The 16,494-nt window shown below is 54.1% G+C and overlaps 5 protein-coding genes across 5 annotated transcripts; 2 read left to right on the top strand and 3 right to left on the bottom strand.

The window, feature by feature from the left end:
- Positions 1–53: 53 nt before the first annotated feature.
- Positions 54–4,360, top strand: BDY24DRAFT_375868 (uncharacterized protein). The gene is made up of 16 exons (XM_076638602.1): positions 54–186; positions 319–652; positions 762–807; positions 908–1,020; positions 1,098–1,216; positions 1,376–1,696; positions 1,821–1,843; positions 1,915–2,037; positions 2,110–2,250; positions 2,321–2,404; positions 2,473–2,526; positions 2,621–2,842; positions 2,927–3,022; positions 3,094–3,234; positions 3,299–4,164; positions 4,253–4,360. Exons 1-16 carry the CDS (start codon positions 78–80, stop codon positions 4,281–4,283), a joined length of 2,823 nt encoding a protein of 940 aa, XP_076500890.1. The 5' UTR covers positions 54–77; the 3' UTR covers positions 4,284–4,360.
- A 3,013-nt stretch (positions 4,361–7,373) lies between these two features.
- On the bottom strand, positions 7,374–10,142 carry BDY24DRAFT_375863 (EXS domain-containing protein). The gene is made up of 5 exons (XM_076638601.1): positions 9,501–10,142; positions 9,172–9,378; positions 8,805–9,029; positions 7,933–8,682; positions 7,374–7,779 (listed from the first exon to the last, which is right to left on the bottom strand). Exons 1-5 carry the CDS (start codon positions 10,043–10,045, stop codon positions 7,560–7,562), a joined length of 1,947 nt encoding a protein of 648 aa, XP_076500889.1. The 5' UTR covers positions 10,046–10,142; the 3' UTR covers positions 7,374–7,559.
- A 415-nt stretch (positions 10,143–10,557) lies between these two features.
- Positions 10,558–12,159, bottom strand: BDY24DRAFT_346949 (NIPSNAP family protein). The gene is made up of 6 exons (XM_076637636.1): positions 11,888–12,159; positions 11,635–11,778; positions 11,220–11,539; positions 11,044–11,112; positions 10,869–10,940; positions 10,558–10,766 (listed from the first exon to the last, which is right to left on the bottom strand). Exons 1-6 carry the CDS (start codon positions 12,111–12,113, stop codon positions 10,698–10,700), a joined length of 900 nt encoding a protein of 299 aa, XP_076500888.1. The 5' UTR covers positions 12,114–12,159; the 3' UTR covers positions 10,558–10,697.
- Positions 12,160–12,398: 239 nt separating this feature from the next.
- Positions 12,399–13,101, top strand: BDY24DRAFT_438040 (uncharacterized protein; the record flags this gene model as incomplete). Its single annotated transcript, XM_076644327.1, has 3 exons — positions 12,399–12,545; positions 12,762–12,847; positions 12,933–13,101. Coding segments are annotated over 3 exons (376 nt in total), but the record flags the coding sequence as incomplete, so codon positions are not given.
- On the bottom strand, positions 13,095–16,408 carry BDY24DRAFT_375857 (putative siderochrome-iron transporter). Its single transcript, XM_076638600.1, has 15 exons — positions 16,118–16,408; positions 15,943–16,001; positions 15,752–15,835; positions 15,538–15,676; positions 15,369–15,459; positions 15,125–15,212; positions 14,960–14,981; positions 14,733–14,881; positions 14,453–14,623; positions 14,260–14,358; positions 13,921–14,143; positions 13,767–13,841; positions 13,552–13,695; positions 13,415–13,487; positions 13,095–13,332 (listed from the first exon to the last, which is right to left on the bottom strand). Exons 1-15 carry the CDS (start codon positions 16,359–16,361, stop codon positions 13,149–13,151), a joined length of 1,845 nt encoding a protein of 614 aa, XP_076500886.1. The 5' UTR covers positions 16,362–16,408; the 3' UTR covers positions 13,095–13,148.
- Between the last annotated feature and the right edge of the window lie 86 nt (positions 16,409–16,494).

Below are 16,494 nucleotides of genomic sequence, written 5' to 3'. Positions count from 1 at the left end.
CCTCGACGTTCCCTCCGTGAATAGATCCCTCCCTTCCTCTTCCTCTCAACGTCCACCAACCCAAAGAATCGAGTACCATGGACTCCTTCGACTTCGATCCTCATTCACTTGGAGACCCTCAAGCTTCAACATCTTCCCCTTCATCCTCAAATCGTCCTCTACCGCCCCCCGAGAAGAAGAAGCGAAGTGAGCTCGAGCTCAGCCTCGTCCCTCCCTCCCCTCCCTTCTTCTTTCCCCTCGTCTTCCTCCTCTTCCACTTTGAGATGGTTTTGTGGAAATACTCTACTGACTCGTCGTTCCGTTGCACCTTTCCATCAGAACAAAATCAAGCCTGCGATGCCTGCAAGAGCAGACGAGTCAAGTGCGATCTCGCCGACCTTCCTCCGTCCACCCCCTCTTGTACGAAGTGCGTTTCCAAAGGGATTCAATGTACCTCCATCCTCAACAGCACTCGAGCACCGCCGAAGAGGACAGGACCTAGGATCGAGGAAGCCAAACGACTCTACGGATCAGCGGAATCGACTTCAACGTTCGCTCAATCAGGAGGAGGTCAGCTCTTCGAAAACACAAACGTACTCGCTACCCTGACCGTCTACGGAGTCGCTCCTGGTCGAACGCTTCCTCAGGTAGCTCTCAGTCAAGCAGTTGAGAGGTGAGTCCAGTTTTCTACGGTCGCTCGATGGCAGAGTCGAAGAAGGCCGGGTGAGGAAGGACGTTGAGCTCGAGCTGAGGCTCACTCCTCCCTCCCTCTCGTCTTCCAGGGACCTTCTCGAGGTATACTTCCGATCAGCCCATTTCGGAGTTCAAGTAAGCCTCTACTTACCCTTGGAATGATATTGAAGGTTGAGGGAAGGGACTGAAAGAACGATGGCTGACCTTCCTCCTCGCCTCCTCCTCCCTCCCTCAGGCCATTGATCCCACGGAGTTCAAGAGGAAGTACAACAACGCCGGACAACTCTCGCAGTACATGTCGGAAGGAAACCAAGTGCTCTGTGCGGTGATGTGTGCCTGGGGAGCTCGGTTCGTTCGAGATCACTTCCTATCTTTCTGAACGAAACGCGTCGAGCTCACCTTCATTTCTCCTTCCTCTCGTGCAGATACTCGGAGAATCCTTACATCCTCCCAGCAGGTGCCAGGCTGCTCCCTCACTCCCAAATTGGTCAAACGAGGGAACCGATCTGCGAGATCTTGCTCGATCGAGCTCAGACGATGTTGGGTTCGTTTCCCTCTGGTCCTCCAGCTGCCTTGTCGACGCGCCCTGACTTTGCTTCTTCTCCTTCCTGTCCCTCTCTCTCATCTGTCCCTCTCCTCTTCCGCCATTTCTTCGCCGCTTCCGCTATCCCCTCCCTCCCCGTCGTCACTCCTCCGCCGACAGACACCTTCGGAACTCTTCGTAAACCCTCCAAGGAAGCCGTCGAAGCTCTCATCCTCCTCTCCCCTCTTGTCGAGTACAAGCACGAGACTCGAAACCTCAGGATGAACACTGGAGTCGACCCTTCTCACGCGGAGGAGACTCGTCTTCTCGAGGGGATCATGGCTGAGCACGTCGAGGCGTTGGGACTGTGGGACGATGCTCAGGTGGTTGGGTTCGAGAGGAGTGAGAGAAGAGGAGATGCTGGAGAGCTGGTGGAGGTGGAGCTGACGGGAGATGTGATTGCTTCCCAGATGAAGAGTCAAAGATTGCTTTGGTGCTCCTGTGAGTTTCTCGTCTTTCGTCGCGTCTCTCGGCTCACCTCCCTCTCCGCTGGATCTCTTGCTTCCCATCATCCCCGTCGCTGACCTACTTCTCTCTCTCTATTTCTGTTCTGTTTTTTTTTTAGGGATTTGGGACTCTTTCCGTACAGTTCGTCTCCCTCATCGAGCTCGACCTCGCTTGCTCTTCACTCATCACCTTTCTTCTTCCTCTTCCTCCAGGCCGCTGGACGCAAAGCTCCTCGATTCTCAGACGACGCCATCTTCGAGATCTGCCCTCATATCCCTCGACTCGGGAATCCCCTACCCAAAGTCTCGAACCTCTCCGATGCTCAGTGCTTTTTGGTGAGTCTCGAGCTCGACCTCTTCTCCTTTTCGACGCGTCGACTGATCTGTTTTCCGTTGATTTCTTCTCAGCTTCTCGTATCTTCCTATCCAATGATGGGAGAGCTTCTCCGCTACGCTGGAAAGCACATCACTGTGCCTTCGCTCAAGAAGAGGAACATCCAGCCGTTCGGGGAGCTCGAGAAGGCGTGTCGAGTGTTTTGGAGAGCGATGGTGAGTGTACCAGATCAATACTTCCCTCGAGACTCAGACCTGATAACATACTTCTCTCCTTGTACTGCAGGACGACTTCGCCGCTTGGTTCGATTCAGTAGGTCAGCGATTGCTCGGAGTCTTCCCTACTTTATCGACCTTCTCCCCGATCTCTGTGAGTCTTCGATTCAATCGGTGCGACCGCTTTGCCTAGCTGACGACTTCTGCCATTTTCATCTTAAGTGGTACGTTTCGATCAAGCTCGCTCAGACCTTGAGCTACATCTTCGTTCATCGCGTTCGTCCCTCCTTTTTCTGCTCGACGCGTCTCCTTCGTCCTCGCTCGATTTGAGCTCTGATTCTCCATCCCCCCCTTTCTTTATCTCTCACAGACGGTCTATGAACGTTACCAGGCCGAGAAGATCAAGGCTGAACAATTCGAGTCCCCTGGGTTCTTCGAGTCTCCGTCGGCGACGTCCTCTCCGTCGACCCCGTCTTCGAGCGACGGCAATCCCAAACCGCTCTCCCCTTTGGAACAGGCCGAGCATCTACTCAAGGAGAGCTGGGAACTGAGCCTGGCTGCTGCTAGGAGTTCGGCCAGGTTGGTGGCGAAGGTGAATCTTCTCCTCCGCAGGAATTCGAGGCGTCGAGGTTGTGGCTCGAGTTCATGATGAGAGCTGACTTTTTCTTGTTCACAGATCCTGAGCAACGACTTCATGAAGGCTGGAGGCAGTGAGCTGAAGGAACTTAGGGTCATCACTTCGTTCCTCGCAGAGCTTCCCGTCGTCGAACAGGTGGGTTTCGTCTTCCCGAGTTCAGAAGACGCGACGACTTCGCTGACTCCTCTCGATCTGGTTCATTTCAGGGATTTCATGGGAAACGGACCACTTCGCTTGATTGGACGTGGTCGAACAAGGTTCGAGAAGTCAGCTGGCTTTTGGAAGGAATCGAGCAGGTCGGTTACGCATGGGGAATCAACAGTCTCGCTGTCGAAGCGATCAGACAGGTAAGCTCCGTTCTCCTGCTCTTCTACCTCATCTCATCCTGACGTCCCGATTGAATCCTCACAGACGATGATCACCCAAACTCCACCTGGCTTCCCTCCCTTCGAACCTCTTCGCTCTCATCCCAATCCTTCCCCGTCCGTCGACCTCACCGAACTCTACCAACCCACAACCGAGGACATCTCCGTCGTCTATCGAACCTCCTCCTTCCTTCAGCCCAACGATCCCGTCGGGACCCAGCATCAAACCGCCCAGACGAGATGGTCGACTCTCTCGGACAGTCCGATCTCGGACGCGTCTCTCCTCTCTCGTGTCGGAGGGATTGAGATGCCTCGACGAGACTTCGTAGCCAGTCCAGCTTTCAACCTCGATGAAACGGATGACTTCGGTGTAGGCGTCAAGACGGCAGGTCACCCCGTCTGCGGATTTTACGACGGTCTGCCCAAGGACGACGCTGCGACTCGACCTGGTTGGAATCCTCTCAGACTCGACTCCTCCTCACCTCCTCCTCCACCACCACCTCCTCCACCTGCTCCTTGTTCTTCCTCTTCCACCAATACCACTCCATCCTCTCGAACCCCTCGACCAACCTCCCCCTTCGGAACCTTCCCCGACCCTCCTCCTCAGTCCAACCTCACACTTCAACAACTCCTCGAACAGAACGGGTTCCACGACGACCGATTCTCCCTCGCACCTTCGTTCGGAGATACGATCGCATCTCAAGCTATAAGTGGGCTATCGGTGGGACAGTTGGAGGAGTTTGTCTTCTCTGTCGAGGGAGGAATGGACTGGGGATCAGCGGCTGAGGGAGGGAGAGGAGGAGCAACGGGAGTCGATCAGAGAGGAAGCCAGTCAGTTGGAACGATGGAGGTACCGGAACTGGTGAACGAAGGGATGCAGGATGAGCCTGCTTACGATCTGAGCTTTGAGGAGTGAGTCTTTCGCTCCCTTTTGGTCTTGAGCTCGACGCGTCGAGGCTGAACCTCTTGTCTGACTTCCCTCTCCGCCGTTTTCAAACAGGTTCCTCGCCAGTTTCTCGACGTCTTCATAAGATGTTTTTTTTTTTTTCACACATAGATCTTGCTTCCTTACTTTCTCTTTTAACGATCTTGAACGACTTTTCTAAAACCGAGGCGGCGAACTTTGGGTTCGGAAGACTCAGAAGGTTCGGTTTCCGATCTCAACTGCATCTTCCTCAAAGGAAGATTTTCTGCCGACTGCCTCTCACCCTCGATGGCCGTACGCTTCACCAACCGCCAAGCTCACTTTACTTGACTTCTTCAAAGAGCAAGGAGCTGGAGGAGGGCATCGACCAACGTCTTCGAGCTCAACATCTTCCCTCCCTCCTTCCTCCCTCCCCTTCCCCTCTCTCCTCCTCCAGATCCACGAAGGAATCCATCAGCAAATTCGACGTCATGAGCGCCTTCTCGTCGACCCCCCACCCTCTCCGACTTCAAATCCCATCGCTACACGGCCGATCCGAGCTTGATTTCTTTCTCCACCTCCCTCTCCGGATCTGCTCCCTTTCAACTCAACCTTCCGCCCTTCTTTCTTCGATATCTCGCCTTCCCCTGCACCGAATTCACTCATTCGATCTGGTATGAGTAGACGCGAGTGGTGGCTCTCTCATCGTGTTATTTTTCCTATAATCGACACAATACATCAATCAACCATCCTCCCGCTTTGAACCTCGCCGCGCCAGGAACCGAACCCTCCTTCGATGCTCCCTTCGTCCTTGCCCTTCTTCTCGGCACTTTCCCTTCTGAATCAGACTCAGTACTCGATCACCGAAAAACTGGCCTGGAGGTCCTCAGCGCATCAACAAGTCCTCTTTCTTCCTCTCTTCCCTTCTACCCACATCCACACGCATAACTCGAACGATTGCTTTACGCTTCACAACGAACCTACGAATAAAACACATCGAACCACTACGATGTTCACTACCACTTTCAACTCTCCCGGAGCCTCTACGAGGGCCGTCTTCGAGAAGAAGCAGAAGGACGAAGGACGAGGACGGGGAGGAGGAGTCGCGTCGACGGGAGGAGAAGGTTGGACGAAGGAGAGGACAGAGAGTGCCCTGGGGTTGTACGAGAGGGTTGGGTTGGCGAAGAGGGCGAGGAAGTGGGTTGGAGAGAAGGTTGAGAAGGTGGTTGAGGTCTTTTCAGGGAAGGGAAAGAAGGTAAGTTCGCTCTCTCCTCCTTCGTTTCGATGCACCTTCTTTCGTCCCCCTTCTCCTTTTTCCCGTCTCCCTATATATCCCTTCAAGCCAACTCTGTGTTCTTTCCATGGAGCTTGACTTTTCGAGAAAATGGCAAGCTGACTCTCCGTCTCCCTCCTTCTTTTCCTCTTCCTTCGTCGCAGTCTGGCGCCTCCCTCGACGTCCCTCCTCCTTCCGTCCGAGTCGAGCTGTTGGTGATGCTTCGACGGGAGTACTCCTACGGCGTGTACGGAGAGAAGTACAACAGGATCCTCGAGTTAATTCGTCAGAGCAACGAGGAGTTGGCGGAGGCCATCGACGAGAGAGGGATGCGGTGGTTCTACAAGCACAACTGGGCCAAATGGACGGAGCGATATCTGAACTGGGTCATCGAGGAGGTGGAGGGAGGTAGATTGGAGAGAGAGGGAGCAGGATCTGTGCACGGGTGTGCGTTCATCTGTGCGAGGGTTCGTCGCGTTCTCTTCTTCGTTGATCACCACCTCGCTCACGCACTGACTTCCTTCTCTGACTTCCCCCTCTTTCTTCTCTGCCCTCTCCCATCCACAGTGCATTCGTATCATCAAAACCGTCATCAAAGCCCTCGAAGCTGGGAAGAAGTACCATCCCGACGAGCCTTTCTTCTATAACGTGCGAAAGGAGTTGCGAGAGCTCGACGACAGGATCAGCGACGGAGTCGTCGATATTGCAAAGGAGAAGACCTTCTCAGTCGAGGACAAGGTCGAATACCTGAAGGATCTGATCGCAGATATCGAGGACTTGGGTCGCATCGTGAGTCGTGTCTTCTTTCTTCGGTTCTCGTTCTCGTTGGTCGATTTCAACATCTCCCTTTCAGCTCTTTTGCTGACTCGTCCGTCCCCCTTGTTCCCACTCCTCACCCATCTCCCACAGTTTCACGGTTCAACCGCCAGTACAACCTACCGCCTTCGCGTCTTCTCCTACCTCATCGGTCCCGAGCACGGCGTCGTCCTCCCTCCTCACCGAATCGCTCTCCACGGCTACAACTCGTCCTCTCCCGCCTCTTCTTCGTCGAGTGATATCTCAATCGCTAGTGAGGTCGCCGTGATGGAGGTTCCGCTCGTGGATCCGCATGTCAAAGAAATCGAGGACTTTTTGATTCTGGCTGGGTTGCTGCGACCGGCGCACGAAATCCGACCTCGGACAAGTCGGTGGGAGCAACAGTAGAGGAATTGGTGTGGAGGAGTGGGTGGACGGTTGGGTGCTCGAGGGGCGAGTGGTGAAGGTCGGGAGGTCGTCGTCGCGTCGTGTTGTTTTCTTTCTTCCCTTACCTTTCATCTTGTAGACTAGTTGCGCTCGGTTTAGTTCTACTATCTCCCTAACATCTCTCCCATCTTCCATCCTACCTCTCCTTTGCCCCAATTTGCTCCCTCTCTCTCTCCTTGTGTCCTCTCGCGTCTCGTCGTGTTCGCTTTGTTTACCTTCTCTTACTCTCATCCTACTCTCGCTTTGCTTTTCTTCTCTCCTCCCTCCTCCCCTCTCACCTTGTTTTATCTTTTCTCTCCGTCTCTCCCTCTGTCTTTCTCGCTTTGGTTTCCATCTCTGCCTTCCATCTCTCTCGTCTCGTCGCGTTCGTTCGTTTTCGCCTCAACATTTTCCTCACTCCGCTTCGTCCTCTTCCTCCCTCTCTCCCTCTCATTATATTTTTCCCGTCTCTTCCTTTCCTCTCTCCCCTTTCCCCTCCTCCCTTGTCTCCCCGTCTCTCGCTCGCCTCCCGTGTCGTTCTCTTTCTCGTCTCTCGTCTTCGTTTTTCCTCTCGTCTCGATTTAAAGTTCTCCCCCATAAGTAGCCCTAGATTACCCACATCCTTCGGCCGTCTTTCCTTCCAGTCCTCTGGGAGGGATTGGTACCCGTTCTCTTTGTAGTAGGGCTTCTTTGATTGAGTTTTTGGTTTCGACGACGACGCGTCTGCTCTTTTCTTTCGACAAGCGACGAAAGAGGAGCGAGCGAGCGAAAACTCACAAAAGCGAAGCAAAAAGTAAAAAAAGTAAAAGCAAAACATCATGCTGTAAACGAAATCTAGTCTAAAAACCTCCAACCTCTTCCTACCCCCCAAAACCCCAAACCCAACGCGTCTGTCTCCTTCTCGCAACCTCATCGCTTCCCACTCCCGCCCTTGAAATCTCCCCTCCCCCTCTCCCCCTCGCTCTCCCGTCCCGTCAACCCGCTCCCCATCCCCATCAGCAGGATCTCCTCCGCGTCCTCGTCGTCTCCCGCTCCGTTCCCGAGCAGCAGAGCGGATCGACGTCGAGCGGAGAGAGGGTCCGAGTTGGTCGAGGAGGAGAAGAGAGCTTCGGTTTTGCGGATTCCTTCCCTGGGAGACGATGCGAGGAACGAAGAGGGGAAGGTTGGTGGTCAGTTTCGGTTCGAGGGAGGGAGGGAAGGGAGGGAGGAGACGATAAGACAAGACGAGACGCGTCGAAGTCACGAAAGAAAAAGAAAAAGAAAAGAAACAACGCCAACTCACCACTCGACCCTCAAAAACACCCACATCCACCTCCTCCCCAACTCCAACGCCTCCATCAAGAACACGCCGCTCTCAATCTCCGAGATCGTATGCAGATGCGAGCTGAGCTTCAAACTCCACGTGAACCTCAGGATCAGATCGATCGCGATGGCGAGGTAGTACACCGATGGATCTGGGAAGTGCAACTGAGGTCTCAGTCCGAAGGGGTAGGATCCTCGTTCGGCTTGAGGAGGTTGGGAGTAAGGGGAGTTGGAGGGAGGAGGAGGGAAAGCGGAGGAGAGGGAAGGGGTTGGGGAAGGGGATCGGTTGCTGTTCCCGTGGTTGTGAGTGTTGGGTGTAGGAGGGAAGATGGAATGATCCACCGACGTCGTCGTGTGGTGAGACGCTCCGTTCGTGGGGGTGTAGCGATTCGGACTTGGAGGATCGCTTCGAGCGTGAGAGGAGATCCTAGCGTGATGAGGCGACCAGGCGAAATCGATAGGCGAGGAGGAAGCGTTTGGAGTTTGAGGTTTCGGGGAAGGGGAGCCGAACTTGGCGAAGGCTCGTTGAAGGATGGATTGGGTTCGTTTGTGGTTGGTCTGACGGTGTCCGCCTGGACCTCGGAAGGCGTTGGACGAGGAGGAGTGAGGGTTGTAGATGGAGGAAGGGGGTTTGGATTCCCATTCTTTTGGATCGAGGATGGTGAGACCCCAGTCGTTGGTGACGTCCCACCAGAAGGAGAAGAAGGAGTTGATGAAGACGGAGAGGAGCCTGAACACGAACGAAAGAAGCGAGAGAACGAAGGTCAGCTCACGCTCCTTCCCTCCGACGCGTCCCTTCCTCCCTCTCCCTTCCCTCCCTTTTCACCTCCAAAACCCAGTTGCAAGACTCACCAAAGCCTAAACAGCGGATGTTCCCCAAACCACGTATCCTCTCCTAGGTCCTTCACACCTCTCCCAGCGGCCACGTCCGCGACGACGACCTTCTGAACGGCCGAGAGGATGATGACCGGGAAGGCGGAAGCGTACTTGAGAGCGTTGAAGAGCGGTCTCGAGTTTTGATAGTCGGAGGTGATGTACTCGACGATGCATTGACGGAGTCGAACGAAGTAGGGGATGCTGTTAAACGGGCGAGGGAAAAGGAGGGAGGGGAGGACGGTGAGCTTCGAGCTTTCCTTCCCCTTCGTTCGAGCTTGAGCTCTTCAACGCCAGCGTTTGATCCGCTTCGTCCGATACAAAACGAGATGGATAATGAGCTCACGCAGTCATCAACGGTACAACCCAGTAACCCATCCCACTCCCTGCTCCTTCGAGCTGGGAAGCTGAGATGTGACCTCCAAAGACGAGACACGACGAGACCCAGAGATCCCCAATGACTTTAGCGAATGACGTGAGGATATCCGCTGTGATGACGTCGCAGAAGAGGATAGGCTGTCCGACTGGGGAGGTAAGGCATCTCTTGATGGACCTACGAACAGATAAACAAACGAGCTGAAGGTCAGCTCTCGCGTCTCCTTCCCTCCTTGCCTCCTCTGCTCGCTCTCCTTCCTGCTGTTCAAACCGAGAACCAAAGAAGATTTTCACACTCACTCTACAAACCCTCTCCTCTCCTTCTTCCACAGTCCCCCGTACGGCATCCCCACCCCGACCACCACTCCCAACGCCGTCAGAAAGGGCAACCCTCTCCACTTATCCATCTCTTCCTCCTCCTCCCCTCCACTCAACCACCTAAACACCAACCAGCCCATCAAACTCCAACCTCCAAACGCTCCTACAAGTCCATACACAGCCTGATAGACGTCCCTTCCCTTCGCCCAAGCACTGCCGCCTTCGCCTTCGCCCAACAGACCGAGCTCGTGCTCCTCGCCGTCGTTGTCGCCGTCGTCGGAAGACAGCACCAACGGCGAAGCGTAGGCGTCCCTTCTCCGTATTCCCAGGATCCAGGATGTATCGATTCCTAAGGAGTTTAGGATGTGGAGATTAAGTGCCCAGAGGAAGGAGCCAAAGAAGACGAGGAAGAGGACGCGGTAAGGGAGAGGGAAGGAGGTTGAGAAGGAAGGGACCGTGAGGTGGTAGTGGCCGGAATGGGTCAGATCTTCCTCCGGGAAGGAGGAGACGGGGGTGTCGATGTCCATTGGAGAGAGTGCTAGGGCGTGGAGGGTAGGGAGGGAGAAAGAAGGAAGGGAGGAGGAGGATCTCGCAGTTGGGGTTGGAGGAGGGAGGAGAGGGAGGAGAGGCGGTGAGGGTTGCTGCTAAGTTGAGCGAGCTAGGAGATAACGGAAGCAAATATACATAAGAACAGAAGAGAACAGAGTCAGCAAGGTCTCGCAACTCGTATAGAAGGACGAAACGGGAACAAGAGAATGAGAAGAGGAAGGAGAAGCTCAAGCTCACACTGAATCCGGCTAGCTGTCACTCTTCCCTTTTGCCTAGTCTTGGACTGAAAGAGGCAGAAGCGGCTGCGACCTGTAGTCGGCGAGAGTAGACCGATACGAGACGCGAGAGAAGGGAAAAGAAGAGAGAAGCGGGGAGGAAGAGGAGGTTGTCGGCGTTGGGGAGAAAAGAAAGAAGAAGAAGGCGAATTGAACTTCGAACTGTTTGTCTCGAAGCGGCGTCGCGAAGGGCGCGCCCCAGGAAGTTTTTTCAAGAGGAGTTGGGAAAGTCGTGAATTGATCGTTTTGAAATAGAAGTATAGAAACCTTGAAAAAAATGCTGGCTCAAGCAGCGGCCGAGCCGAGCTCGTTTCGACGCGTCCAACCTCCAAACGCCTCTTCCCATTCGTTTCCTTCACTTCAAAGGACTCCAGCTCATAGGGACCATGATCTGAGAAGTCATCCCTTTGGCGAGCTTGACGGTCTGAAGGATCCCATCCGAAAGCAGAAAGAAGAGGGTCAGCATCTCGTTGTGAAAAGAGAGATTGAATCGAGAGCGACGAGAGGGAAGAGAGAAGAAACGAACCTGCTTGACGGTATCGCTCCAACCAGAGAGGGTCCAGGCTTTTTCTCGGATGGCTTTGCGGTCTTCCATGTCCTGGGAGGGTGAGATAGGAGACACAGGAAGCGTCAGGATAGAGACGAGAAAGGAAGAGACGAGACGCGTCGAGTCGTAGATAAGGAAAGAGAGAGGGACGAACCGAGTAAGCCCAGAGATGGTGAACGGTGTGCAAGTGTCCGACTTGAGTGAACCATGCTCCTTCGGGGGTCTGAGAGGTCAAGCGAGGAGAGAGAAGAGAACAGGAGAACGATCAGCGTCGACTCGACCCTCTCGCCTCCTCTTCTCCCCTGAACGCTAAACCAAGCTTCAACTCACAATAATCTTCCTCCTAGCCTCGATTCCCTTCCTCCAAGCTCCCTCCCATTCCAGCATCGTCCCCGGAATCAACTCGTACGTCCTCAGCTCGAACACTCCATCACCCGTCCTCTTCCTGTCCTCCACCTGCTGGGAAAGCTCAGGGTTGTCCTTTGCTGGCCAAGCCGCGAACTCCTGGAGCAAGGAGGACTCTCGGGTGACGAGGAAGGGTGCGAGAGCGGTGGTCGAGGAGGGAGGGAAGGCGTTGGTTGTTGAAGGGAGGAGACGGGAGTGGAGAGTTGAGGTGAGGGCGATGAGAGAAGGATGACGAATTATGTGGACTGCGAGAGGGAGCGTGAAGGTTAGGGTGAGTTTATAGGAGAGAGTGGTAGAGAATACTTGAAGGGTCAAAGAAAGAGGAGGGAGAAGAACGAACCAAACGTATCGAGCTCGCCCACGGCCGTCTGCCAACTCCCCATCAACTGGCACCCACTCCCATCCGCGTTGACCTTCAAAGAACCAAACACCTTCTCAGCAGCCTCCGTATATTCAACGATCTTTGACGGATGGACTCGGTGCTCTGAACGAACGAAAGGCGGAGAGAAGGGAGGTCAGCGCGGGGAGGGAAGACCCAGATGAGCTCGAGCTCGCCTCGTTCTCCTTCTCATGTAGAAACAGCAAAAACTCACTGATCAACTCATGAACATACTTCCCTCTCCCTACGACCTTGGAATGCTGCTGAGACTCTTGAGCTTTCGCTTCTGCTGATCCATGGAGGAGACTCTGAACGAAGCCAATCGGTTTGGGGACCTCGGAGAGGGAGGGAGTCGTTGAGATGCGAGCTTTAGAGGGGAGGGAGCGGGTAGAGGGAGTAAGAAGAGTTCGAGCGAGGGAGAGGGGAGTGAGCCGAGACATCCAAAGTGACTATCCTGAGAAGAGAGGGTTCGAGAGACTGTGGTGGTTGAGGGGGAGAAGAGGGAAGAGGGAAGGGAGGAAAGCATCATGAGATCGAAAGACCGCTCCGCGTTGTGCCGAGATCTCCTTCGATCTTTTGCCTGAGGAAGATTTTCAGAGTCTTCAGTTGAAGCCCGCAAGGTCCTTGAATCGATGAAAACTTTCTTGACCCAAAAAAAAGGGAACTGCGAGAAGGGAGGGAAGCCGAAACGAGCTCGTCGATTTCGAGCTCACCTCAACTTCCATCTTCTCTCCTCCCTCCTTCCTTCCTTTCCTTCGACCAGCATGTCTCTCCCAACTCCTTCCACTCTGGCCGAGCTCCTCGGACTATCATCTCAAGACGGCGTCAGCAGAGAAACTACAGGAGAGGACGTCGAGAAGGCGTACGAGATCGTGAGTCGCAGTGCCCTCCTCCCGTGGACTCTCTTCCCTGCTTGCTCTGCTTACTCACTCCTCTCTCTGAAAACAGTTCGATCAAGTCCAAGCATCTGAGATCAGGGAGAAGTCTCTTTTCTGGGCCCGTCTAGTCTAGTCCTTTTGAAACCCCAGGTGACGAAGGCGGAGAGTGAACGGGGACGTGTCTGACTTCAACTTGTCTCTGATTCGCAGGCCCACTTTGACGCTCTTGTCCTCCCTTCTCTCGTATCAGCCCTTCTCCAGAGTACCATCGACTTCCAGAGAAAACTGCTCTCCAGGTCTGTCGTCGAGTCGCGTCTCTTTCTCTTTCTCATCGAACACATACTCATCGGCCTTCGAAATTCTTGTTCCTTCCTGCTGCAGAACATCAAAAGCTCGATTGGAAACGACACGACACAAGCCTTTCTGCATCGAACCGAGCTGGTGAAGGGAGGGAGAGTGACGAGGGTGGAGGCGAGTCGACGCGTCGAGGAAGCAACTTTCGTTTGGAGTTCGATCGGGCTTAATCAGATGAAGATACCGAGGTTCACCATCACCGGCTCATTCATCTCTCCACGTCATCGAAAGATGCTAACACGACTAGAACCTAGCAAACCATGACTTCTTCTCCTCTCCGGCGAGCACCTCCTTCGAGCCTTCCTCGGCGTCAGGAGCACTCTGTTCGTCTCCGAGCTTGATGTTCTTCGTGACCATAGCGGCAGCGAAGAGAGGGATGACGAGACAGATTCCGGTGATGCAGAGGAGTCGTTGAGTCTGTTGGTAGCTGTGAGATCGATGAAGAACGAAAGAGGGGGAGATCAGGACGCGTCGAACGAGGCTGGAGATCAGAGAAGGATGGGACGAACGCTTGAACAACGCTCTGCCTCTCAGGAGTGGCCATCGAGTAGGTAGCGGCGAAGGTGAAGGGATCTCCGTAGACTACAAAGGGGAAGAGGAAACTGGATCAGTTTGGGTTGCGAGAAGAGTCGAGATCGAGACTCACCTTCGGCGACGAGTGTAGCGTTTCCGAGTTGGGCGAGAAGTTTTCCAGGAAGGACCTGAGTCCAGATCGCGCCGGAGATGGTGTTTCCAAGAGCAGATCCGACGGAGTAAGAGGCGAGGTAGAGCGAAGTAATGACAGCGACGTCTGAAAGGAGAACAAGAGCGGGTTCAGCAACGGCTCGACGCGTCTTCCAGCTCGATTGATCGTTGACTCACTCTGGTGTTTCGTGGTGGCTTGAATGAGAGCCTGAGCTGGGTATGGGAACATCCCTCCGGCGACTCCGAGAACGACTGCGAAGAGGGAAGAGGGAGAGAGGAGGTCAGACTGGAGAGAAGACGAGGACGAAGAAGGGACGCGTCTCAAACTCACCTTGACCTCCAATCATTCCAGCGTGATCCGCAACATTGGCTCCTCGGTATCGAATGAGAAGACCGAAGGCGATCATGTAGATGCAGATCCCGACGAGGATGAAAGGTTTGATCCTCCTAACGTATCGAATGACCAGTCCCAAAGAGACTCCCACGATGACTGAGGAGAACGAGTAGAGAGAGCTGATTCGAGTAGCAGATTTGATGGACTCGTCGAAGGCGACCTGAGAAAAAGGGGGTGGTGGGGAGAGGAGGGGAAAAGAGAAGGAGGCGCAAGAAGATCAGTTCGAGTTCTCTGCATTTCTTCCTCTTCGACTGATGGAGGCTCGATTCGACTCACAATTAAGACGGTGTAGAGGTAGTCTCCCTGCAAGTACCAGGAGCAGTTGAGCAGGCAGGCGATGGAGAAGCAGCCGAGGACCGTTCGGTCTTTGAGGAGCTGAGAGCGGCGAGAACGAAACGAGTCGAGAAAGCGAGTCAGCAAGGCTTTCGAGCTGCTCCTACATCGACATGCGAAGAAGAAATAGACTCACATGGAGAGGAACGACGGGTCTCTTGGCGAACCTCTTCTCCCAGACGATGAAGGCCGGGATGCAGAGAACCCCGACGACGAGCATCGAGATGATCGATCCGGATCTCCACTTCGTTACGACTCCTCCAGCGAGGGTGAAGGGGACCAGAATGAGAGCGAGAATAGCGATGATCTATGACCGACGAAGGAGGATGAGTGCGTCAGCAAGAGGCGGGAAAAGGGCGGGAGTGAGGGGAGAGGACGGGAGAGAGACGCGTCTCGATCGAGACGGAAAGACTCACCAGAATCAGCCCAACCACGTCGAGCTCCCAGAACAAAGTCTTGAAGAAGTTCCTTTGCGAGTAGGGCGAAATGAGGGAAGCGAGTTTCCCCTGTTGACGAGCTCGTCGCTGGGCGAGCCAGAGGGCAAGGATGAGAGGCAGAGCACAAGCTGCGAAAGGAACGGAAGACGAAGCGAATCAGCTCGAAGTCCTCTCAGGTTCGAAGATGAATTTTTTTTACAACTCACCTGGGTAAAGGAATCCCCACATCTGAAAGGCGGAACAGGTATAAGATCAGTCTTGAGTTCGTGTTCGAGGGAAGCGACGCGCGTTCGTGCTCGCCACCGCTCTTCCTCCTCTTCTTGAGCTCTTCTCTTCCTCCTAGATAATTTTGCTCTCTTCAAGCCACTTACCCCAATTCCCCACTGCCAAGTGGTTCCGTCCAGAACGGCTTGACTGACGTCTCCAGAAATCCAGGTGTTGATGAGGAAGGGAAGAGCTCTGTGAGGGAACGGATCGGAGAGAGTCGGGACGAGTTGAAGAATCAGTCTCGATTCAGGTCCTCGACTCTTTTGAAATCTCGATCGGATTTGCACAGAAGCGAGCTCGGTATTTCGACTTCTGCGAGACTGGGGAACAGACGAAGAGAAGACTTACGGGACATAGCTCCAGAAGACTCGATTCCTCAGAGACGAGACGTCTGCGATCACAACCTCGACGAGAAGGATGATAGCAGTGTATCCGACCTCTAAAGAAAAGAAAGAGAAGAAGGAGTCAGCTCAGCTTCCGAGAAGAAGACGTCGACGAGAAGAAAAGGAGGACGAACGATAGATCACAGCACCAGCGCAGAAACTCTTCACACCAGTCGAGGTAGCCTCAACGATGGTTCCGAGGATGTAGAAGAAGATTGAGAGCAGAATGAGCTCGAGTCGTCCGAAGTTGTCTGCGATTTTGGCCAAGGGAGGCTTGAAAACAAAGGAAAGGAAAACAGTCAGCAACGACTTGACGAGCTGCAGGTATAGAAGAGGGATATCACTCACCTGGGCAGCAGCAGCAATGATGGATCGGAGAACATTAACGGTGGCGAGGAGCGAGTGGGTGTAGTAGGAAGCGGTAGCGGTGGCCTGAACGGGAGCACGACGCGTCAGGATCGGACGAAACAGTCAGCTTTCCACTTTGCTTCCGGCTCGATCTCGACGATTCAGAGGCAGAGGAAAGAGTATAGACGTACCTGGAAAGTGTATCGAACCGTTCCGTCGAGTCCATATGCATAAGCGATGAGGAAAACACCTGTGATTGGACGAGGGAAGAAAGTTTCAGCGACTGCGAGCCCGGCTTTTCTCCTCTCCTTTTCTTCCTTCCTCCGTTTCCGTCTCTCTCTCCTTCCCTCTCTTCGCTGAACTCACCAAAGTAGAGAAGGTATCGGTTGAAGGGAGTGAAGGACTCTGCGATGGCTTCGATCCTCTTCACACCAGCCTGCTTCATCGCAGACATCGACTCCTCGTGAGCGTCGAAGTCTCCTTTTCCTCCTTCGAGTTCCTGTCGATGAAGCTCAGGGATCTTGCCTTCATTCGTGGGTGATGAAGGGTGACTCTTCTTCTCGTCGAGATCGGAGTGCTGGAAGTGTTTGTCCTCTGGTGAGATCGACATGTCTGGCGAGGGGAGGGAGGGAAGGAAGGAGGAGGGAGACGTGGTTCAGCGAAAAGTTCGAGGGTCCAAGGTTTTTTGTCGCAATCAGATCGTCAACGCATGGTCAAGGAAGACAGCTTTTCCAATATGGGAA

This window comes from Mrakia frigida, assembly GCF_051309035.1.
Source record: "Mrakia frigida strain ATCC 22029 unplaced genomic scaffold BDY24scaffold_2, whole genome shotgun sequence".
In the NCBI taxonomy this organism is placed as follows: Eukaryota; Fungi; Basidiomycota; class Tremellomycetes; order Cystofilobasidiales; family Mrakiaceae; genus Mrakia; species Mrakia frigida.
Note: the sequence above shows the minus strand (reverse complement) of the source record. Positions and strands in the feature narration are given on the sequence as shown.

What these genes read in the sequence shown, in the direction of transcription:
- BDY24DRAFT_375857 (XM_076638600.1), bottom strand. Translation starts at nt 16,361, where the DNA reads ATGTCGATCTCACCAGAGGACAAACACTTCCAGCACTCCGATCTCGAC. An exon ending in CTTGGCAGTGGGGAATTGGG is followed by an intron (nt 14,982 to 15,124) that starts GTAAGTGGCTTG and finishes TCCGCCTTTCAG; the next exon opens with ATGTGGGGATTCCTTTACCC. An exon ending in GTGGGGATTCCTTTACCCAG is followed by an intron (nt 14,882 to 14,959) that starts GTGAGTTGTAAA and finishes TTCCTTTCGCAG; the next exon opens with CTTGTGCTCTGCCTCTCATC.
- BDY24DRAFT_375868 (XM_076638602.1), top strand. Translation starts at nt 78, where the DNA reads ATGGACTCCTTCGACTTCGATCCTCATTCACTTGGAGACCCTCAAGCT. An exon ending in ATGTGTGCCTGGGGAGCTCG is followed by an intron (nt 1,021 to 1,097) that starts GTTCGTTCGAGA and finishes CCTCTCGTGCAG; the next exon opens with ATACTCGGAGAATCCTTACA. An exon ending in TTTGGGACTCTTTCCGTACA is followed by an intron (nt 1,844 to 1,914) that starts GTTCGTCTCCCT and finishes CTCTTCCTCCAG; the next exon opens with GCCGCTGGACGCAAAGCTCC.
- BDY24DRAFT_375863 (XM_076638601.1), bottom strand. Translation starts at nt 10,045, where the DNA reads ATGGACATCGACACCCCCGTCTCCTCCTTCCCGGAGGAAGATCTGACC. An exon ending in CATCCGCTGTTTAGGCTTTG is followed by an intron (nt 8,683 to 8,804) that starts GTGAGTCTTGCA and finishes GTTCGTGTTCAG; the next exon opens with GCTCCTCTCCGTCTTCATCA. An exon ending in GTGTTTTTGAGGGTCGAGTG is followed by an intron (nt 7,780 to 7,932) that starts GTGAGTTGGCGT and finishes ATCGTCTCCCAG; the next exon opens with GGAAGGAATCCGCAAAACCG.
- BDY24DRAFT_346949 (XM_076637636.1), bottom strand. Translation starts at nt 12,113, where the DNA reads ATGTCTCGGCTCACTCCCCTCTCCCTCGCTCGAACTCTTCTTACTCCC. An exon ending in GGGCGAGCTCGATACGTTTG is followed by an intron (nt 11,540 to 11,634) that starts GTTCGTTCTTCT and finishes TCCCTCTCGCAG; the next exon opens with TCCACATAATTCGTCATCCT. An exon ending in ACCATCTCTGGGCTTACTCG is followed by an intron (nt 10,941 to 11,043) that starts GTTCGTCCCTCT and finishes TCACCCTCCCAG; the next exon opens with GACATGGAAGACCGCAAAGC.